At 33.5% G+C, this 23,817-nt stretch overlaps 2 protein-coding genes across 5 annotated transcripts; both read right to left on the reverse strand.

Moving 5' to 3' along the window:
- Positions 1-12,772: 12,772 nt before the first annotated feature.
- On the reverse strand, positions 12,773-19,548 carry LOC145624560 (uncharacterized). 3 transcript variants are annotated; one of them, XM_081677613.1, is made up of 4 exons: positions 19,446-19,548; positions 15,108-16,931; positions 13,972-14,088; positions 12,773-13,847 (listed from the first exon to the last, which is right to left on the reverse strand). In XM_081677613.1, exons 2-4 carry the CDS (start codon positions 16,923-16,925, stop codon positions 13,059-13,061), a joined length of 2,724 nt encoding a protein of 907 aa, XP_081533739.1. In that variant the 5' UTR covers positions 16,926-16,931; positions 19,446-19,548; the 3' UTR covers positions 12,773-13,058. The 3 variants fall into 3 exon arrangements, with proteins under 3 accessions (XP_081533739.1, XP_081533740.1, XP_081533738.1); XM_081677614.1 differs by lacking the exon at positions 19,446-19,548 and adding an exon at positions 19,077-19,418; XM_081677612.1 differs by lacking the exon at positions 19,446-19,548 and having other exon boundaries at positions 15,108-19,418.
- An 832-nt stretch (positions 19,549-20,380) lies between these two features.
- LOC145620320 (RHOMBOID-like protein 1) lies at positions 20,381-23,556 on the reverse strand. 2 transcript variants are annotated; one of them, XM_081674977.1, is made up of 7 exons: positions 23,141-23,556; positions 22,967-23,032; positions 22,157-22,320; positions 21,643-21,806; positions 21,297-21,556; positions 20,961-21,087; positions 20,381-20,625 (listed from the first exon to the last, which is right to left on the reverse strand). In XM_081674977.1, exons 1-7 carry the CDS (start codon positions 23,179-23,181, stop codon positions 20,503-20,505), a joined length of 945 nt encoding a protein of 314 aa, XP_081531103.1. In that variant the 5' UTR covers positions 23,182-23,556; the 3' UTR covers positions 20,381-20,502. The 2 variants fall into 2 exon arrangements, with proteins under 2 accessions (XP_081531103.1, XP_081531094.1); XM_081674968.1 differs by having other exon boundaries at positions 22,967-23,555.
- Positions 23,557-23,817: the final 261 nt, after the last annotated feature.

The following is a 23,817-nucleotide window of genomic DNA, read 5'->3' on the forward strand; positions in this document are numbered from 1 at the left end:
CATAACCATACTGTAAATAAAATCCAATATACTTGAAAATAATTGAAAACACATGTTTAGGAAATTATTTAAGGTGATATTGCTTAAAATGAAATTTTCATCATTAGGTAAAATTTTGTTACTATTTGCGTGGACATTTACCTTGAAAAATCATATTTTTAGTTAAGAGGAAAAATTGGTTGCTTTGGAACAAGGTATTATACATGTGGTGGGGTGGGGGATCCATGACTCCATGAGTATGAGTAGGGAGCACCAAAAATAATCACTTGCACTCTTTGATGCATGCTACTTTTTGTCTTATGTTATGGACCTAGACTTTTTTCATACGTATTCAACCAACCCAAAAATATAAAGTGATTTAAGTATTTCATAGTCCAAATATATATATTTTTTTTTTTTAAAAAAAAGAAAATTCGTTATAAAAAAATAATAAAAAAAGGGCGGAAATTTCGTACAAAAAGGATAACAAAATATTGTACATTTTCCTAGGGTAGTTGGACATAAATGCCCTTGGAAGGTCCTTGAAATATGACAGAAAAGGAGGGGTATTTACGCACAAAAAGATAAAAAGGAGAGTTAAAAATAGCGTGAATCTGAAGTAGAGAATCAACCAACGGCTGAGATTGAAGGAGGTGGTTGCGGGCCAGTTGTAGTGGGCTGAAGTTTGGGCTTAAAGCGGCAACGAAGTGAAGTTTGATGAGCAATAGAATCCAACGACAAAGTAACACAATGTTTAAAAGGGACCCACTTAATCTCCGTAATTATCGGTTCATTATACTGCGACGAGACCATGCAAAAAGAAAACCACTATTGGCTCATTTTTTAGTTTTTTTTTTTTTTTTTTTTTTTTTTTTAAATTTAATTTTTGTTTTGGTAGACAGCTATTGGATTGGTTATTTCTTTTTATGTCTTTTACTAGTTTTCCCGCTCAATTTACTTGTCTCGAGCTACACACCCTTCTTTGACATGTAGTTTTACCTATTTACTAGTTTCCCGCTCAATAATCTTATTTGTTTGAAACTTTTATAACTAGTAAATGATTGCAAATTTGCAACAAAGAGTATGATTATATACTTCTTTAATAAAAACTACTACTTGTATTATTGTAGATGTGTATTTCGACTATACTAAGGGCATGTTCTCATTAACTGAACTCAGCTGAACTGAATTGAACTGAATTGAGTAGAACTGAACTGAACTGAAATGAATATTTTATAAGAGAGGGAAATTATGAGCTGAACAGAACTGAACTGAATTTCAACGTATGAGAACAAACCCTAAATGATAGTTAAATGCCTTCTAAGATTAATGGAATAATGGTATACAATTTGAAACACATTGAATGCCATATAAAAGAATGATCTGAACATTATCTACTACGTAAGTCGAATTCCACCTCTTTGTTGTGCTGTTGTTTGAGGTCTGCTATCGACATTACCTATGTGAATAATTGAATATGATGGTTGGTTACAAGTAAATGACTGCTACTAATTTATCATGTGACATCTAATTACCGATTACGTAATCATATAATGATATAATGTAAAATATTTATCATCGTGTTTTAGCGTGTTTAAATAGACTTTGTAAAGGTGCCTAATTTTCAAGTTTTTAGGAAATTGTATTAATTGTATCAAGTAACCCAAATTTAGGGTTGTTTCCCAAATCAATCTAGAAATATTGAAAATTCTCATAACAACCCTAAGGTGATAGAAGCCCTTTCCAAACAAATTTAATATCACCAAATTGCAATATGGTTTAAGAATAATACTAATTGGTGTAAATGTGGTATTTTGTATGTCATAAATGTTGTAAGTGATGTTTTTGAATATATATATTCCATTAACATAAGTAAAATTGTGTAGAAAACTCGCCATCCCTTACAAAAACATTGATAAGACTTAACACAATCAAATTAAATTATAAGGTTGGCTTTAAGAAAATTCTCAATCAATCAACGCCATGTATACCCTCCACTCTAAGATAGATAACTTTAAGAATACATGTAACTATGTAGCTAATTTAACCTAATATGTAAATTTCGAGATATAGAGTAAATTACATGATCCAACAGGTAACATTATATTACAATTTTACCATGCATCTTGTTTAAAAATTAATAATTAATCACAAATTATTTGAAAGATTTCACCATTATTGTATTAGGTCATCCAATTTTTATTTTTTATTTTTTATTTTATTTCTTGTTAATTTTCAGGTTGTTGGGGGTGGAAGGATTATGTTTGATTATATGCGTGCTTCATGCTTCAATCTATTGTCTGGTTGTTTTAGAATAATGGTTATAATGATATTGTTGGGAGTTACCTTTACTCTTTGCGTCTAAAAGAGATTATGCATGCAATTTGCTATCTCTAACCACAAAAGTTGCTAAATTTGTGGAAGTTTAATTATACAGTTATACTATAATGATCCATGATTTATGATGAGTACTTTTTGAACGAGATTTTAATATTCACATCTCAAGTTACCTACTTAATTATACTATTCCGTACCTCTATATATTTTACTCTGTCCAAATACCTCAATAATTTTTACTAAGATCATGGATGATCATTGGCTCATTTAGGACTAGCTAGTAATGACTCATGCATGCTTCTTGTTGTTTTTTTTTTTAGTCCATGGTGGCATCTAACGTGTTTAGACTTTATTTGGACTTCGACTTTCTTCGGTTAAAGTGTAATAAGTCTGCTCGGTCATGGGTTATGGTTAATATTTTATTTGTGAATCTTGCTCTTGATACCATGTTAGAGGATTATTTCAACCAAAGGTTAAGCTGATGGTTGAGATCTATAAATATGTTTTATAACCTATCAGAAATTATATATTCGAGATTGAGGGATAGAGGGAGTTTATGCATTGCAAAAATTCATCACATATTCACATTGATATGACTTCTATTTATTAGAGCTCGTATGAATTTATAATTTCAGAAAAATCATTAATTTGATTTTTTTTTTTATTTATTTTTCTAAAGTAGCTCATTTGACCTTTCAACTCATCTTTCATGAACTAAACTTATTTGAATATTTTAAAACTAATCTTAATTAGTTGTCAATTGAATTTAGGTATCTCTCATATTTTATACAGAACATGCATTATTGTTATCTTATTTTACCGAATTTTTGAAAATAGATTAATAAATAATTCTCAATATACTCTTACACACCGACCTGATTTTATTTAATTAAGATCACGTTTACCATTACAAAACCTTCTCCATTTGAGTATTTGTGAAGATTGTAGTTTAATTTTCAAAAGAGGGTTTAGAGAAGGAAACTCACTACAATTAGTAAAATCAAAAGTAGCGGATATGGTAGATTTCAAGAGAGGTTGACGCAATGGTCGGGGGAGGGGACTAACAACAACCACAAGAGGTGGCGATGTTGATAGTTAAACTTTAAAAACCATGTAATAAAGTCAAAACGTAAACAACAAAAGAGGTTTATGGACTATTATCAATCAACTTATCAAAGAGCAAGGGATGACTCAAGTGGTTAGAGCTTCTCTTCTGATCTCTTTGGTAGATCAATTCATCCATATTGTTTTTCAAACTATCCGATTTGGATACGGTCATATTCATGTAGGTTATTCGGGTCGGGTAGAAGTACAAGTCCGAATGACAAAAGATTGGAAATGGGCGTGGAATTAGAATGGGCCGAGGTAGGGTAAAAAAGGTAAAGTAGTCCCATCCAAATTAAATTAATTGTAATTTTAGAAACCCCACCCATGTTTAAGTTATCCCTACCCATGTGACCTCCACCAGGTGAGTGGGTCCCACTAAACTTTGACCTAAACCAGTGGAATTCTTCCACGTGCACCCTCCATTCACGTCCTCACTCCAGCTTCCCATGTGCTCGCTTGCACCTAGTCCAACCCCCTCCTTCCTTATTTCACATTTTCATTCATCACTACTAAAATACTACCAGTAGCAAACTAAAATAAGGGCTTGTTTGACATCATTTTTTGTTTTTAATTTTCTGTTTTTTTTTAAAACTAAAAACCAAAAATAGGAAACAAGAAAAAGGTGTTTTAACTTTTTTGTTGTCAGTTTTCAAAATTATTATGATTTTAATCATTTTAAATAATTTTTTATTCATTATGTGACATATATCTTATATTTTTATACAACAAAAAAAAAAAAAAAAAAAAACAGAAAACCACAGCAATGCCAAACGAATCTTAAAATTTAAGTTTCTAATTTTTTCATGATGTTTCTTGTTTTAATTTTTGTGGTTTTACTTGTGTTGCGAAATTTGGAGATTAAATTCAAGAGTAAGAGAGGTATTGAACTATAGCTAGGAGTTAGGGCATGTTTACATTTACTGAACTGAGCTGAGCTGAACTGAACTGAACTGATTGGAGTTGAACTGAACTGAACTGAGCTGAAATGAATATTTTATGAGAGAGGGAAATTAGGAGCTGAAATGAACTGAACTGAATGAAGCTGAACTGAACTGATTGGAGCTGAACTGAACTGAATTGAAGTGAAATTAAGTAAATATGAACAGTCCGTTAATCATTTTACTTGTGAAATTGCAAGTATAAACCATTTTATCAAAATCATAGGATAACATATCATCAATCTTAAATCTATATAGCTTTAAGCAGAATGTTCTTTGTTACACTTTCTCCAACTTTATAGATACTTTTTTTTTATTTATTTATTTTTTATTTTGTTTTTTCTAAGACTGTCACAGTTCAAACAATAAAACATCTATAGAGGTTAAAGTTCTTAAATTATTTTAATTTTTTTAAATTTATCACAATGCATGAATAAATCAAAACTTACTTTAATTTTTTATTTTACAAGAAGGTACTCATAAAAGAATTTCTAGATTAATGTAGTTGTGAGTTGAAAATTTTGAACTTGTTCTTGTTTCAACTTATTTACCACAAATTCACAATTCCATAACTACAAACATTTGAGTGCTAATTTTCTTTCCTTTAATAAATGCGAAAACTTAAAGTCAAGTTCAGTTTGTTAAATAAAAACAAACTTTGTAATAGTTTAATCTAGTTCTGTTGCATATAACTCCATTTGTTGCAAACTTTTAATTACGAGTACATATTCTCAAGGTTGGGGGAAGGCAGGCAGTACGAGTGCACCTGTGCACGAAAATGCATTGGTTAATGGTTTTAATTTGATAATTTTACAGTCAAAGCTTTCTACTAACTTAAATAACACCATGATTTCATAAACAATAAAAAGTCAAAGTGAATTTTCTTGTAATAACCTAAATTTCTTACATTAAACTCAAAAACTTTGCTAATTGTATTTATCAAGAAAACTCATCGATTGCATTTTCTTCTTCTATTTTCATTTTTGTAAATAAAGGGAAAAAAAAGATATGGAGTAGCACTTTGAATTCATTCAATTATTATACTAATATAGCGTTGTTATTAGCACTTTCCCCCAAATTGGAATTACGTACTTGGCTCGCTAGTACTAAGGGCTTGTTCTCAATCTTCTCATTGACTGAACTCAGCTGAACTGAACTGAACTGAATATTTTATAAGAGAAGGAAATTAAGAGCTAAACTGAACTAAGTTGAACTGAATTTCAATGTATGAGAACAGACCCTAAACCAAATAAATCATGATAGTTAATGGCTGATCAAGGATCTTCTCCTTAACATTTTTGTTTTTTTTGTAAAATTATAAAAAAAGATCTAATGAGCTCTTGTAGTCCGATCCTCTACTAGTAAATGATTGTCAACTCAAATAAGCATTTCAAAAAATCGAAATGTCACATATTAAATTTGGGCTAAAATTCTAATAAATTAGGTCTTTTAAAGGTGTGATTATAGGGCAAATGACTGATATTCATCCCCAAACATCGTTAATGGGATTTTTTTTATATCGTAGCATTGACGATAGTAATAGTTCATACATTACAGATTTATATAGGCATAGACATAAGTTTGAAGAAATGGAAAAGTATCACAACTTCCACATGAAGTTGCCTGGACTAATCCATGCTTGCTCATGTGACTCCTCTACTCCAATGTTTCCAAATTTCACGTATTTTGTTACACTTTCATTTTCTCCAAAATTAATAATCTATGCTATTCATCTGTCTACATTTCGATCCATTTTCAAACAAAATTTATGTCACCATCACTTTCTTACCCTTAGCTTCTCTTAGTGGCTTTGTCTCTATAATTTGTCTCTTTATTGCTCTCCTGTTACATCACTTTTTGTTTTTTTCCACTTGGAGAGAATTATTAGATTTAGAACCTTAGCAAAAAAAAAAAAGTTTCTCTTTTTTAGGTATTACCCTCATTTTATAATTTTATCAATACCTCTTTATGATAAAATTTGACACTATTTGCAATTGTTAAGTCTTCTATAATGTAGACATAAGGTACATACATTGGTACTACACTATCATAGGCCTTGAGGCGTTGACATTCCATCATTTACTATAGCCTTTTCCTATTGGTGCTTTTATAGTAAGTAATAATCAATGCTTAATGCAAATCACTATAACAATTTGATTAAATTATACTTCTAATATTTTAATGGTTGTTGAAAGAATTAAGTGATCATATATTACAAATGTAGCATTTTTATTTTTTACGGTAGATAACATATCAAATTTTTACAATACTAAATCCTTAGGAGGCGTTTGCATAGTTTCACAAGAATTGACTTTGTTATTAATAATGAATTTCAAATGCGCTATGGTTGAAAAACTTAATTCTAAATACCATATGTTAAGTTTTGTTTCAAAACATTTTTGTATATGATACCTTAAAGCTAAGGTTTGGTATAAGATATATCCATTTCTATTCATTCGGAATTTTAAGCTCTATATATACATTGTGAGTTTGAATTAAGGTATAATTGATGAGTTCGTATTATCCATTTCAAACACATACCTTATACTTTATTTGATATTATATGTTAATTAGGCTCGCAATCGCTGATAAATCAGTAAATGGAACGCATACTAACACACTTTATGCTAAATTTAATCTATTCAAGGGGCGCGCACTCTGATTTGGTTCATTGCTGCAAGGTAGGTTAATGTATGATGAATAAATAATTTGAAAAAAGAATAATACGGTACGTACAAAATTGTTAATTAAGATATACTGCAAGTCTGCCACAACTAACATTAAAGGAATGTCAAAGTCTAAGATACCATGTGCAAGTTGAGAAGAAAATTAAATACTCCTATTATATCACATCATTTATTCTCCTTTGACTCCAAGTAATACCAACGATTTGATAATAATATCTCTCATACCGAATGCAATTATATGTTGACTGATCTGTATTAATCATATAGTATAAATGTTGAACATGTATAGATATCAATTATTTTAGTTGATTAATTAGTTGATTAAAGTCTTATTCTGATTAATAGTACTTGTAGATAATATCACATTATTATTATTATTATTATTATTTTTGGTGCTCACGAGGGGCAAAACCCCAAAAGAAAAAACGAGAAAATAAAACTACGGGGGAATAAACCGTGGCATTGCCACACCTACAAGATCATCATGTAAAATTCTCCCTAAAGCTAAAGGGGGGACTTGGATCAACTCCGTAGGGTTGTTCTGATTAACTCCTTGATTGGCTAGCCAATCTGCAGCTCTAGATAATATCACACAGAGTAATTACTAATATTAGATATATGATTGTGTGGTGATTTAACGTACATCGTCTTCTTGACTTCTTATAGTATTCAAAAACAATAACTAACGTATTATAATTTCAAACATTAGCTAGCACACATAAAGGACGAACAAAGTACAATTTTGGGATGAAATTTAAGCTAGCTAGCACTATTTGATGGATTATTTAAAATTTGAGGTCAAGAGGAAATTAATACGATGTACTTTGTACATCCGTATATGATACTCCATATAATACAAGTGGTTGCTGTTGAGCTTTAAAAAAGGAGTTTTTTTTTTTTAATTAATTATTTTTATTTAAGGCGAATTAGGAGGCGAAGAAATAGCTGAAAACAAGTTAAATTACACGTAAATTTATATAAACCTCCGTATAATGGCCGTACCAAATCCAAATAATGGTACTACCATACGTAGAAGTACATATCACTGCATGTGATCGAAAGACCTAGTTCACATGGAAAATTTGTTAATGTGGCATTAATTACGGAATATACATGAAAATATATGAATTGTAGTTTTATTTTTATTTTTTTATGAGCTAGAAAGCATATTATAAATTGTTAAAAGATAATTAAGCATGTTGTTTACGTTATCAATGATGTCGCAGGTGATTAATTTTTTTAATAAAGCTAATCATAAGTTGATTCCTAATTAAGTCTAAAGTATTCTTATACAAGTTGACAATTCTTTTTAGTTTGACTTTAGACTCTAATTAAAGTAATTATATTCTTTAAGTGACGGCTAATCAATAATTTAAAGTATATTATACGTAGATAATCTAAGCTTTGTCAGATTAGTCTTGTTAACAATGTCCTTTAGGATGTACTTTGTAGATTATTAGTTGGATTGGAAAATTTGGTGCTTAATTATATGCTTGATTAGCGGCAATCTTGTAATTAGGTTTTAATTGATTCACCACTACTGTATTCTTGTTGAAAGCATGCATGCAAGTTGTACATAATGTGCAACGATGCTTTTGACAAATTTTACATGATGCACCAACATATCTTTATTACAAGATCAATGTAAATTAAGTTATAGAGTTAGAGCTGTACAACCTGACTATTGTATGTATGGATTTACAAATTAGCAAGTAAGATTTACCGTAATTGTTTGAAATTTCATCTCCGACGATGAAACATGTATTGCTTACTATGAACATATTAATTATTATATCCAATTTCGTGCAATGGAATTAACAATTTCATTCATTGAAAAATAGTTCCCGTTATTCTCCACTTCTTCGCAAACAACTTAGTTATGAGTTATTATTCTTAAGGCACACTCGTCGTACGTACTCTTGAATTCTTGATCACTAATTAAGCATATGTTCATATGACAGATGAAACATAATTATTCAATAATTTTAGAGCAATATAATTGATTCACGTATGTGAATGCGTCATTATCAACATAATAATAGTGGAAAAATCATTTGGTACGCTCTTAAGGTGAAAGGTCCCCCTTCACATGACCAACGTCTCATTAGTCACATACACTTAAACGGTTTAGATGGCGAAAGAGATAGAGACGTGCGTAAGAGTTTTATTTAGGAATATTAATAAATGGAACTTGGAATATTTTTTTTTTAATTATTATTTGAAGAAATTTCCAAAACTTTTAGAAATGTGCTGACCTCAACTAGTAAAATCTTATCTCAACTCTTTGATCGATCTTCTCATAAAATACTTTGGTTGTTTTCTCGAATTTTTAATGACCTTTAACTAGTAATCTTATCTTTTGTTTCTCATCTCTTTTTCTAGATGTGCACTATAAAATGGTAATATTTTGTGACCATGAATTGTGGGAACAAATTCTGCTATAAGCTAGCCCATTACTTAATTGGACTAATCATCTCGGTATAATAATAATTAAAGTGAAATGCTGGTGACATTTGAGAAATGATTTTGGTACATCAAAATTAATTTTGGCACACCCTTATATGAGAGTAATATTATCTATGCTAATCTCATATAGGGGTTTGTCAAAATCAATTCATGGTGTGCCAAAATTACTTTCCCGATATTCAGTGAAAGTTTTGGGATTAGGCACAGAAAGTGTCGCAGAATATATACTTTCTAAAATGGCAAAAGATAAGCCTAAACATCACACACAAACAATTTTAAAACTCAAATATCGCCAATTTTTTTTTTATTATAAATGGTTATAGTGCGAAAAGTCAAAATATTCGTCGGTGGAGGAAGAAGCAAGGAAATAATTAGATGAATAGAAACATGAAGGCATTATATTGAATGTGTAAATCAGGAGTACAAATACTGTCAGAGGAGAAAATCAATTAATAGGTTGCCATAATATTGCTGAGTGTCTAACTAAAAAGAGGGAACCAAATATGACATGATCTTTTGAATAGTCAGCCTGGGCTGGCAACAAGGTTCTTAAAGGGGGGAAATTTTGGTTCAAATGACCTAATATGGGTTTTGGGCCCTCTTAATTATTGTGTTTGTGTTTCTCTTTCTCCAACTTCATATAAATAATAATTGTACAAGCATGAATAATTTTTCTTAAACTGAAGAGTAATTCTTGACAATTGAAAATCAATTAGTTTAATCATTTTGTTAGACAGTATGTTAAATGAGATGGTCTTATATTGTCAACCATATATTTCAACTTTAATATAGAGATGAATGACATACAAAAATAGTATAATAAATCTGGCTCAAAATATTGAATCTTGGAGACGGGTTCATGAGTTGAGGATAGACGTAATTTAATAAGCATACGCGAGATACTAAGCATTTGCTCGTTAGTCTCAATTAAGAGATGATCAAAATTATCACATATACAAGCATGAGTTTCTCGCTTTCTCTAAAGTTGATCCTTTAATTCTCAAAACAACCCACCTCCAAACTATGACTTGCAAAAGTATGAGAAGTTGAGAAATAAACACGATGACAAGATTTTGACCAATATGTATGCGATATTATGAAGCATCATCAAAGATTTCACAGTACCAATTGCTAAGTCATTGTCAAACGCATTCATTCACTTAGATAGATAATGTTAAGGTAAGGGGACCATTTCAACTTATAAAACATGCAAATTCTAATTCTTGCTTTGTCCATAAAACATAATTAAAATGAAAAGTAATTTTGCATGCTTACAAACGTACATTAAAGAAGAAAAAAAAAAATTATTGTGTCAACTTTACGCTACTTGATGAAAATAACTCTTCTACGAAGTAAATTTAGACACCCATTTTTTGTGTCTATATAGTTTTTTTTTTTTTTTTTTTTTTTTTTTTTTTTTTTTTTTTTTTTTTTTTGTGTTGTTGTTGTTTAGCTCTTGCGTAAAGTGCAAAGGCAAAGTACTATAGTACTTTGGAGCCTTTTCTTATCCAAAGATTCCAACCTCAAAAATTTAACGAGGGACTAAAGTTAGCATAACCATAGCCCAACTGCCACAACTACCAATTTAACTACCCCAAATTTAAATAAAAAGTATTGATTCTAAAGGAGAGCTAAATTTTTTCTTTTTTCTTTTTTCTTTTTAAGGACAAATTTGTGGAGAATAAAGAAGATGTAGCAATGATCTTATTGTTTTTGTCTATTATGATTACAAGAAAAAAAAGTGTGGGAATTTTATTTAAGTGTGATAATGATTACGAAGCAGTTATTTTGATGGTAATGTTCAAAATATATTAGGTTAAGATCTTAATCAACTCAACTTTATTATAAAAAAATGTAATCATATCAAATCAACAAACAATTAACGATTGGAAGTAATGGACCTATCCATGCTGAAGAAGGGTTAGTTTCGAGTTTTCGACCTTGAGCAAATTCTTCCAATCCACACATAATTTGCATATATACATATAAATTTGTGAATGTATAAATGAGTTATATATTTTCAAAGAGTGATTGTATTGATTAATGGTCACACAAGAAGACCACCACATGCAGAAGAATTAAAGAGTACATCCATCAATTATCACCATACACCTCACCCCTCTATTGAATGCTATCAAATTTGATGTCTTGAAGACTTGAAATAAATTTAAGAACCAAATTCGTTAGTTTGGCGTCCAAAATATGAAATTCGAAAACCCGATATTAATATCCATATAAGGTGCAACAAATTAGGTTTTAGGGTGCGAGGAATTTATTGAAAGGACTTTGTAGAGGTCACCAGCATCTAACTAGTTAGGGAGGTGATTTGAGAGTGACAATCAAATCGCATTTTCGTGTATAAGATTTTGTTCTTGCATCATTTATGAGGTTGCTATGTTGCATGGCCACACATTTTTATAATATATCTAGATTCTAAGATAATATAACAAACATAGGTAACAAATTGCATGGGCACTAAAGATTTATGTACCTAAATTATGTGGTTGTTGTGCCAAAATCGTCGGTTATATTCATCCAATAAATTATAGTATTATGAATGACTCGAAAAGTCGAAAGCTATAGGTTGTTTGATCAGGAAGTAGTTTTGGTTGAAGGAATGAACTTATCCATTTAGCAAAATAGTTCGTAGAATGTCAATCACTTTGGATTATTTTCATCGTTTATTTTTATTTTTATTTTTATTTTATTTTTTTTTATTTTTTTTTAAGATTTTAACAATTCAGCTCATTCAAATTTAAATTTAAGAAATAGATAGTGCAAAAGTCAAACCGTTGCAATTTCAAGAAACCAAATTATGATCCACCCACTTATGTTAGATTCGAGTGCTAAGAAGTATTTAATCAATTAGACAATTATTTTCCTTTTTTTCCATTTGTTCTTTCTTGAACATAACTTTGTGAGCTTAAAATCTAATTAGAATTTTGAGGAAAAAATTAAAAATAAATAACTATTACAAAATTCTTATGTGGGACAAGGATGTCATATACCTTCATACAAGTAATAGAACACATGTAAAGACTAAAGACCAAAACAAAGAATTTACCTGTTATAGTCTTATATACTTGCTTTTAGAACTTTGAAGACATAGCTAACCATGAGAATGACAATTCTTCCTCACGCACTTGTTGAGATAATTTTTTAGTCAGAATTTTAAATGCAATGAATATGATGCTTTGCTTTCTTCTTTGAATACTCCATACTTTTGGTCAAAACATACTAGTACAAAAGCAAAGGGAATTGCGCAAAACCAATTGAACCATTGTTAACGAGATTAGGCCCAAAACCAAGCCCAAGCCCACAACATTGCTCATTAGCACAAATACCCATTTAGTTAATCCTGGTAAATGAGATCCAATATCCTATCAAAAGGCAACTGATTAATTCTTGAAAGCAAAGACATAATTTAATACTTGGTACATAGAAGTTAAAAAAGCTTGAAAAACAACAAACAGTCGCCAAGTACAAATAAAATGGTGTCCATTTGAAGACGGTTAACTCATCTTTCAGTCTTCCCCAAAGTTGTTCAGTACCTACGATACAAAGGTGGGGGAGGACGATGTTCAGCAGGTGTATAATACTCGGCAGGTAGTCTATCAGAAGTATAATCATAATGTTCTCTCCTTGTATCAGTGCTATATAGAGGCGCACTATAGACATGGGGTTCTCTATAAGATAGGTTGATGTCATGGTGACTGCGCCCAATTAGAAGCCTTGATTCCTGAGAGCTCGAAAGGCCTAGATCTCGATGGCCTAGGACTGATTCCCTCCTGTAAGAATCAGTTCCCAAGGTTCTATCAAAGGAATACATTCTAGAGCGCGGAGGGCTAAGCGCTGGTAAAGGCTGATATGAAGTTGCTGGTGCCAAAGATGACAGATAGGTTTCCCTCTCATAAACAGGGTGTCTCTGATATCTGTCATCTAAAGCAACAGGAGCATGCCTTAATTCTTCCTGAGCCCTTCTCCCACTACGGTCATCTATGACTACAGGAGCATGCCTTACTTCTTCCCGAGCTCTTCTCCAGCTTCTGTCATCTATGACCACAGGAGCATGCCTTATTATTTCTTCATGAGCCCTTCGCCGGCTTCTGTCATCTATGACCACAGGAGCACGCCTTATTTCTTCCTGAACTCTTCGCCGGCTTCTGTTCCGCTCTACAGGAGCAGCTGCTCCTCTACGGCTATCCTCTACCCTTTTTCTCTTCTTGTCCCGCCTTGCAGATGAACTGGTGGCAACTGGTCTTCTGCTCGCACTAACTTTTTGGGATTCAGCTTTCTTCTTTGTCTCATGGAAAAGCTTACACAAGTCTTTCACCTGTTTTTTGAGGTAATGAGAGAGAAGAAATTTAGAATCAATCGCATAAGAGTGAGCAGCAATAGTCTTAATGACTGTTTAGAAATGCTTTTAGCATGAAAATGAAAAGACAATATTCAGAGACCTGTTTACTGTTCAGCTGGCAATTGAACTTGTTCTTCGTGTAGTAATTATCCTTGAGGACCTGTTTGAATCTCTCCTCTGCTAATGGCACACAATCTTCAAGGATGGAAAAACGAACCTACAAGAAGCAAAGTTCAGAAATCAGTCTCCCTTTTCTTCACCCCCCCCCCCCCCCCCCCCCCTCCTTCCTCAGATCCAACAACAGGGCAAAGCCAAGTAAGGAAATATATCAGACTGCCAGCCAACACACAAATAATTTTCGTAGTGGATTTTTTTTGTCAGGAGAATGACAACCAAAGTTCCATATATACGCAAAAAGTATGCCTAGGGGACCATGATACTCAATCCATCACTGCACAATCCTTCAACCATACCATAACTATTGTTATCCAAATCTAACAAGATCGATATCCAGCAAATCTTAAATGGCGGTCAATTCATATATCCTGCTGATTAAGATTTTCAGCAGTTTAAACCATGTACCTAATGAGAAGACAGTGTGCTGGCCAGTATTACAGAAGCATGTGAAAAGGGGATTTCTAATGCATACAATAATAACCAGATAGCTCTTCCTCACACTATAATAATGATTTGAAATTTCCTAGTTTGCCTTTGTCACCAACTGGTATCTCAAATTTTGTACAGAGGCAAATTCAAAATTCAGTCATAAAAACAAACGGATACAAATCACTAATTGAAGTTGACCAGATTCACACATATAACACAATTTAGGGCCTGTTCACATTTACTGATTGGAGCTGAAATGAATATTTTATGAGAGAAGGAAATTAGGAGCTGAACTATCTGATCTGATTGGAGCTGAGCTGAACTAAACAGAACTGAAATTAAATTGAAGTGAACAGGCCCTTAGAGGATAAATATAAGCCGCCAAAAATAACTACACGTGTAACAGATGAAGCATTCAGAAGTGATAATTATTCAATTTAGTTCAATACAGAAACATAGAATTGCTACCCAGAAACTCAAATAATACCACACTTCAAGATCTGCTTCTTTGCATGACACCTAAGCACCTAACACATCTCCAACTTCCAGTATACAAAAACTCCTTCAGGAATATTTTCCACAAAAAGTAAAGATGAAAGCAAAGTAAGAGAAGCTCGGAGTCAAACAAACCTGGGAAGGAAATTGGGACTTGAATGCCCTGGGTTCAATATTGTATCCCCCAGGATCCGCAGCCTTGTAGACTCCGTACATCATTCTAAGGTCAACATCAAACAGAAAAAGTCTCATGCCCTTGTAAATTTTCATAACCATATCTTTTTTGCCAGCAGGTAGCCCTAAAATTTTGTAGCGATAACAATCCTTTTTTGTTTCTGAACTGCACATGAATATCATCCCCATGCTATCCATTTTTTTTGATGATTTACCTTCCTTGGATGGTTTGGGCTTACTTGCATCATTGGAAACCCCATCCTGGAAGCCATTTTTAGCCACATTTTTCTTTTTACTCCTCTTTGATAGACTTACCCTATCCGCAGATTTTTCCATCTCGCCATTTTTCACATCTGGCTCATTAATTTCATTAGTCTTTTCAATCTTTTCTGACTGCAGTTTGTGAGCATCTTTCACAGTTGCTACACCTGAATTACCTAGTGGAGCCTTCTTCTTTCTAATATTGTTCCGTTTCCTATTGCTCTTTACAGCTGCTTTCACTTCAGTCTCCTCTGCATTGTTTACATGATCATTCGCGTCTGCTTTGCATGCTTCATCTGATGGGGCTTCAGTATTTACATGCTCTTTCATGTCTACTTTGCAAGCCTCACCAGAAGCATTGTTCTCATCCAAAGGTTGTGGCATTTCTTCATTTACAGCTGCAGCTTGCTTCCGCAACCTCTTCTTCTTAACCAACTTTTTCTTCACTACTTTCCTCTTTGGTCTATTGGCCTGGCCAGCGACTTCCTTGATATCATTAGTAATGCTTGCATTTTCTTCTATATTCTCTTCCTCTCCCTTATCTGAAAGAGTGCCTACAGGCTTCTCTGCATCAGGTTTAATTGGTTCTTCAAGATTCTCTAGATTATCTATCATGGTTTCCTGTATTCCATGGTCAAAAGAAGACAGATCTTCAGTTTCAGTCGGCACACCTTCTGTTACCTCTAAACTCTTCCTTTCATCTCCAGTATCAGTATCATTACTGTCAGGTCCAATTTTCACTGGTGCTTCATCTTCCTCTGGCTTCTCATCATTTTTCTGTGCCTCATCTGTCACTGGCCTCCGCACCATAACCTTCCTTCTAACAACCTTTTTCTTCCCTACTTTCTTATTGGGTCTAATGACCATCCCAGTGACTTCCTTGACCTCATTAGCAATGCTTGCATTTTCTTCCACATGGTCTTCCTCCCCCTTATCTAAAAGAGTGCCTATTGGCTTCACTGTGTCAAGTTTATTTGGTTCTTCTACATTATCTACCATGGATTCCTTTGTTCCATGGTCAAAAGAAGAAAGACCTTCAGCATCAGTAGGCAAACCTTCTCTGGTCACCTCCAAACTCTTACTTTCATCTTCCTCTGGCTTCTTATCACTATTCCCCGCTTCATCTTCTTCTGGATTTATTCTTTTCTCTTCATTGTCCTCAACATCATCAGCAGCTGCATCACTTCCATCAACCACCTCATCCACATCCTTTATTGTTCCTTCCTGTGTACAGACATCTTCAGTTCTGTTAACACTTATCTCAGTCGCAAAATTGACTTCAAGTACATTTTGATCCTTTTCTTCAAGCCAATCACTAAAAACAGATCCAGAGATCATCTCATCTATCTGTTGCTCCTCTAACGGCATTTCTATTAAAGTATCAATCCTTTCATCCTCTCCACCTAAAGGACCATCAAAAGTTTCATCAAGACTGATCTTCAAAGGCTCGGGCTCAACAGGTCCAGGTGCAAGACCCTTAGTTTTTGATCTTGATCCCTTTCCCCTGCTACCAACCATGTTAACCTGCATGGCATCAGCAAAAACCCTAGGATAAATTTTGAAACATTGATAAACCACAAAAGAAGGGACTTCTATATGGGTATTGTTCTCTTGTAGATAATCATTCCTAAAAAATGGGATACCCTCAACACAACTTCATAGAAAGCTTACAAAAATTGTGTCATTTTAACACAATAAAAGGGGTTAGGCAAAGAGCTTATAACCTATTTGGAGGGTAAGCTGTTTCACCAGCCCAAAATATTGTAAGAGATTATTGGGTTCGATAGTCACCTCTGCAATAAGCTTGAAAATGGAATATGTTGAAAGGGGTTTCTCGTAGCTAACTAAAAGGGCAATCTTATATCATAGTGTTGCATCACCAAAAATTAATGAGCTATTACTTACCAGATAATTTTACAATCACCTAACAATCAATCAAAAATATAGTCAACCAGTTAGCCAATGTAACTAGCTGGACAAATAAGCTCTCACAAATAATCCCTTTGTCCTTGATAGATTTCCCCATGGTCCCCATATACTAAAAATGGACGTCCTTAGAAGATGGGTCCATACCTTAATCGGTAAACTTTCCTAAGGTCCCCATATACTAAAAATGGACGTCCTTAGAAGATTGCTACATACCTTAATCGGTAAACTTTCCTAATTGCAACCCAAAATGCTCTCTTTCTCTCTCTTGGATGTCCTTAGAAGATTGCTCCATACCTTAATTGGTAAACTTTCCTAATTGCAACCCAACTTGCTCTCTCTCTCTCTTGGACGTCCTTAGAAGATTGCTCCATACCTTAATCGGTAAACTTTCCTAATTGCAACCCAACTTGCTCTCTCTCTCTCTCTCTCTCTCTCTCTCTTAAAAAGTGAAGTTGAGGTTTGGGGCAGTCTTGGGGGGATACAAAAAAAAAACAATCGTCAAATGAGATTGTTAGAGGCGGTCTCTCTCTCTCTCTCCCTCTCCCTCTCTCTTTCTCTCTTAATAAAGCGAAGTTGAGGTTTGGGGCAATCTTGGGGGGTAAAAAAAAAAAACAATCGTGCAAATGAGATTGTTTGAGGCGGAAAATAAAATAGTATCATATTAAGGAATGGCTCCACAAGGAACCAGGTTTGTATTAAAATATCACATGTTGAACTTTTAAAGGTTATCTAACAAATGAATTTCAACAAGATTTAACAAACCAAATTACTCGACTTTTCTAGTGTGTCAAAAAAAGTTTTGTAAATAGGACAAAGCTAATAAGCCACCTCTCACAATCTTTTTGATGTTCAACTTTCCCTAGTTTGGAATTTCAAATCCACAAATCAAGACCAAAAGGCTAAGGCAATAGTAGCTGGGATTAAACGGTTACACTCTCTAGCACAATAACATACACCGCCAATTAGCCAACCGTCTCTACTCTTAATATGGAGTAATGGTACCCGGACATTACAAAATCTAAACTTAATGCTTCCTTATTTCAAAAGGCAGTAACTGACTAAATGGTCAGATTTTAGAGAGTGCATGAATAATTATCAATGTACTAAATGGCATTCTCATCTTCAGTAATACATACGAAGACACAAAAAAATAAACTTTTTATCGCGATATTGATAAATTGAAGCATCAAGCATCCATAAACCCCACAACATCTAAGGGCGTGTTCGGCAAAATATAGCTGTGAAGGTAGCTGTAGAGGTAGCTGTTAGCTGTGTAGGTAACTGCTAAGTGTCAACAAGATGTTAGTTGTGAAAATAAATAATTTAGATACGAGTGTTCAGTAAAATAGCGGTTGACTAGCTGTTACATATAAAAATCAATATTTTATTTTTAAAACTATAGATTAAATTTTCAACAACTACCTCAAAAGCTACCTCTAATTTCAAAAGCTAATTTATCTAACTTTTCATAAAAGCTACCTCCACCACTAAAAGCTATCCTAACCACTACTTTGTCAAACACTCACATTTTTTGTTAAGTAATGGTTTGACTTGGTCAAACCACTAAAAGCTACCTAAAAACTACTCAAAAGCTAGCGCCGAACACGCCCTAAGTAATTAATTCAACCACAATGGTAATTATACAGTAATATTCACAGAAGAATCAGCAATCAACTCAGATTTAACAATTAGAGCAAATTTCAGCACAAATCAAAAAGGAAGCAGATCATAGTTTCATACCTGAATGTAAAAACATCAAATTACACCCAAAAAAGTTATCAATTCAACAACAGAAATAATCCAACCCAAACCCAAAATTATTCTAAGAAAATCGTAAGGAAAACAAATAACCCCAATCAAAAGCCATAGATTCGTCCAATTGACAGCTCAAATTAACCATGATTATGCAAATCAAAATCGAGAAAAACTAAAATCGAGAAACGAAAGTATTAAAAAAAAATTAAATTGGGGAAATTGAAGATAGTAGAAAGCAAAATCGAAGAAAATAGGGATAAAAAATTGGGGAAATTGAAGAAAATAGAAAGCAAAATCGAAGAAAAAAGGGATAAAAATTGTAGAAAGATCTGAAGGAATGAGACGTGAGCGTACCTGTAAAAATCGAGCGATTTAGAGTGGGGAGAAGTTGTTAGGAGAGAGATTGGAAAACCTAATATAACCTCAGGATTGGGTTTCTGTTGTTAGTGTTACTCCGTACTTTTTTTTTTTTTTTTTTTTTGGAGGTTCTTAATTTTAATTTAACTAGATTGTACCCGTGTAATGCGGGATATATAAGAAAAAATATATTTAAAATATAAAAAGTTGATTTTAATGTTGTAATTTAGATTTGAGTTGTAATAGACGACATTAAACATCTAACATGTTAAATAAGTAGTGCAGTATTTTATAAGAAGTTTTAAATGGTGGAATTGCATAAGAAAATTCCTTGGAGGAGGAGTTTTTAATGTTTTTTTTTTAAAAAAAATTTATATGTAGTTGTACATATAAAATTGGGCCTCACATGGTTTAATACGCTTAATATGAGGGTGAGAGATCGTTACGAGTATAATTTAATACTCCATAGTACGTAGGTTATATAAGCAAGAGTATTAATAAAACATTCAAGTTTTTTTTTTTTTTTTCAATCATAGGGTGTTGCAAGTCTTGCAACTTGCAAGTAGAGTGATATTTCCATTCTAGAAAGTATCAAATCTTAGTTATATATAAACCTTATCTCATTGTCTATCGACTAGTAGTTGCCATAACATGATGTACACTAATTTTATTGTAAACTAGATGTACGCAAAAGATTTTGAAAGTTTAAACCAATCGAGAAGCCATTTGCGAGATGAAAAGTTACGTCACTTGGACTCAGCTACCCATGTCTGACACAAGTGTCTAAGCGTTCGACTCGGCTATTTTGTGAAAAAATTCCATGATTTTGATTTTAAACTAAAAGTGAAGTGTGGGAATGTCATATCCATGTTCGAATGTCGAGGGTCCGACGTGGATAATGAAGAGTCCAAGTAACATAAGTTATAAGACCAATGGAGAGACATGATAGCATGATTTCCTATATTAAAGATTTGATAACAATGTACAAAGGCCTTCTCTTGCCAAGGCAGCTATAAGTACAACCAAGTCCTTAGAATAAGAGCCTAAAGAAGGGTCAACTGCAAAGCTGAGAGCAAAGTCGTTGAACCCGGGAAGACTTATCATCTACCAATGGATATATGTGGCTTCGTCCATTGCTGAGGCACGTCACGTTCACTTTATCTCCGAGCTCCATCGACTGCAATCAATGAAATGCACACAAGCAGCAAGTGTTAATTGCAACATCCAGTAAAGAGCAGCCTAACCTAAATTAGCACTTAGGCTATGTTCCTTTTACTTTGACAAGGTTTCCCAAGTTCAATTCACCAACTACAATAACACTTCTCAGATAAGGGCCAATAAGGGTTTATAAGTTAATATGCCAAGAATTAAGGTGAAAAAAAACTGAGCCTAGAATTGTATGAAATCATAGATTATGAGAGAATAGCCTACATATATTGTTGAAATTAACCCCAAAACATTTTATAGTTCTTTTGCATGAAATTGAGACAAAATGTAGGTCATGTGAATTACCTCACAAAGCAGTTGTTGCGAATTGCAGCTCCATTTAGAAGAAGGAATACAGCTCAAATAATGGCACCATGAACAATAGTCGTTTCCATTTGCTCCTCTAAAAAGCATCACAAGTCCACCCGTAAATCTGAAAAAATCATTCCTGGTGGTTAGCTAATATGTAGCCGTAACAATTACAGGGAACAAAAGTGTAAATAACAGCAGTGATGTTGCCCTCTCACGATGCAATAAAATCAGTAAGAAAATCACAAGGCCAAAATTGTCAGTTGGCAATAGTTACAAATGAAAGTTAGGACAGTATAAAAGTTGGAGCGCACAACCAAGATTCAAGCTCACCCGCCAATCAAGACTACAGCAGCGACGATCCAAAGTACGTACTGATATGGCTTGTGCTTAGATTTACGAGGTCCAGCAGAAGAGCCTACATAAGTATGCTTTTGGCTCACCCATCCAAATTGCGGGCGAATCAAAAGCATAAATCCAAGAAGAAACCCTGTGATAAATCCACCAATATGAGCAAAATTGTCCACATGAGGGAGAACTCCAACAGCCAGATTCAAAATGATGATCAATATTAGGGTCAACAAAGCTGCCAACTGGTTGTCAAAAACATAGTGTCATATGAGATATGACAAACAAGCAAAGTAAAGAACAGCAATGAGCGATACAAAACTTCAAGTACCTTGTTTGCATAAATTGTCCAATTTGTAAGCAGCTCAGAGAGCATAGCCCCTAGAAGACCAAATAATGCACCAGAAGCACCAACAGAGATTGCAGATTGGAGAAACAAAGATGACAATATGTTTGCACCGAAACCAGAGATTACATACAACAAACCTATCTTTACTGTAGAAAAGATGAGGCTAGAGTTAGAATAGTGTAAGAAAATGAACTAATGAAAAATGTAGTATAAACTTGTCTACTGCCAATAATTTCAACAGGAAAGACGAACACAATGACTATCCAAGCAACATGAAAAGTGGAGCACAACAAAACCAAACTCTAATACAAATTCATAATTCAAAAAATGAAATGCTGACATTTTTAATAACCACACTACCACAGTGCAGAAGAACTCAACATGCAAAGACATTCTAAAACATATAGTGTATTAAAAAAGCAATAAGACTGCTATTTGTGCAAAAACATAACAGAAACTTAAAAGGCCAAATGTAGAAAGAACTAAGGAAGCATACCAAAACCAAACTCTTGCTCAAGTCGTATGCCAATAAATACAAGGCTCAACATATTTGCAAGGATATGTACTACCCCAGCATGAAGCCATATGCTGGTAATCAACCGCCAAGCTTGATGTTGTATCACAACCTTATTCACCTCCAAAGCTCCCATCTTCTCCAACCTGAACATACAAGTTCATAACTGTAGTTTAGATATCTCTTATGAACCATGTTAAGAATGACCCCACAATAAGTGTGAAGATTGCATTCTTACAAGTTACAAACAGCTCTTTTCTGAAAGTTTATTCCAAATCGTCTTAAGTATTAGCATCAAACCATCAAACTGTGAACCACCTAATGAACCTAGAATGTCTCAGCATCTCTGGCTCAAGAAGAGCCTATCTAATCTTAAATCAACAGCAAACTATGGAGTAAATCGAATCGCCACATAGTTGCACTACCATGATTCCACACATTAGAAATTAGCACTAACATGCTTTCACCTTTCAGGCAGACTAAAATCCCTACATCCCAAGTACCATCTCAAATGAATCACACTCTAATAAATAGAAAATACTACTGTATATTCAAACAATCAAATCATAACTTCAAACTTATTAAAAGAAAACCCCCATAAAAATGCACTTCTTCTCATCCTCATTTCACAATCATACAACACCAACAAGTTCAACAGAACACTAGTTCGCAGCCCAAAAAACTAATTTTAGCTACTTCTACAATAATTTTCAGAAACCCACCAAAAATACATGATCAAACATACATAATAAAAAATATTTAAATCAATAGAATACAAAAAAAGTAACTTACGCAGCAGAAGAAGGACCAAGAAGAGGATTTTCCTTGAGAGGTTGGAAAGAGAACCTTCCCAAAAACCTAGCAAAGCAAGAGAAAGAATACTTGGGGCAATCATTCACATACATTGTTATAAAAAACAACACCACATTCACCACCACAAACGACGGCACCACCCATGAAACCCACCTATTAAACGGCCGGAATTCCATTTCCGGCGGATGGGCCATTCTAGAATCTTCTTCAACAAAAACCCAGAAATTTTTTCCCGTGAATTTGCATGAAGATGAAGAGAATCATGGGTTTGTGATGATTGATTATAATGTGGTGAATGAATTATGAATGCAACCGTTTTGAAAAGGGAAAAGAACGGTTCACCAATTTAAATAAGGAATAATGAATAAAGAAAGAAAGATTAAAAAACGGGCAGTTTCCTGGATTTTTGGGTCTCTAAAGTAGTCGTGATTCGGATTCCTTGGCTTTGCCGGCTAACAGTTCACCCAAAATGATGTTGATTGTAATTTGTACCCTGTAATAGTGATTTCATGATAAAGAATATGGGCCCTCTTGATAATTGTCCGTTGCTGCTTTGTGTTGTGTTGGCCCATTCTTTGTATTCCGTTTCGAGGTTCTCCTCTATCATTATCGATGATCGCTTAGGCCTCGTGTTTTTCACCTTATTATGGTTGTTGCCTTGTGAAATGTTGCTTAATTCGTCTTAATAAATATAGTCACTAGATGATCATATAAGGAACCACGGTAGTGGTTGTCTTATTGGTGCAGTTGTAATTGAGGTTGTACTTGTTAGGGGTGGGCTGTGAGTTCGATCCTTTGTAATACCAATTGAGTGAAGATTGGAATATGAC

The sequence above is a fragment of the Chenopodium album genome, chromosome 3, assembly GCF_948465745.1.
Source record: "Chenopodium album chromosome 3, dcCheAlbu1.1, whole genome shotgun sequence".
NCBI lineage: Eukaryota > Viridiplantae > Streptophyta > Magnoliopsida > Caryophyllales > Amaranthaceae > Chenopodium > Chenopodium album.

Bases quoted from the DNA above. Each gene is read 5' to 3' on its own strand.
- LOC145624560 (XM_081677612.1), bottom strand. From the start codon at position 16,937: ATGCAGGTTAACATGGTTGGTAGCAGGGGAAAGGGATCAAGATCAAAA. The intron at 14,089-15,107 runs GTTTGTTTGACT...TGCTTCTTGTAG, and splicing joins AGTCCCAATTTCCTTCCCAG to GTTCGTTTTTCCATCCTTGA. The intron at 13,848-13,971 runs GTCTCTGAATAT...CTCAAAAAACAG, and splicing joins GCCAGCTGAACAGTAAACAG to GTGAAAGACTTGTGTAAGCT.
- LOC145620320 (XM_081674968.1), bottom strand. From the start codon at position 23,181: ATGGCCCATCCGCCGGAAATGGAATTCCGGCCGTTTAATAGGTGGGTT. The intron at 21,557-21,642 runs GTACTTGAAGTT...TTTGACAACCAG, and splicing joins GGACAATTTATGCAAACAAG to TTGGCAGCTTTGTTGACCCT. The intron at 20,626-20,960 runs GTAATTCACATG...CATTGATTGCAG, and splicing joins CGCAACAACTGCTTTGTGAG to TCGATGGAGCTCGGAGATAA.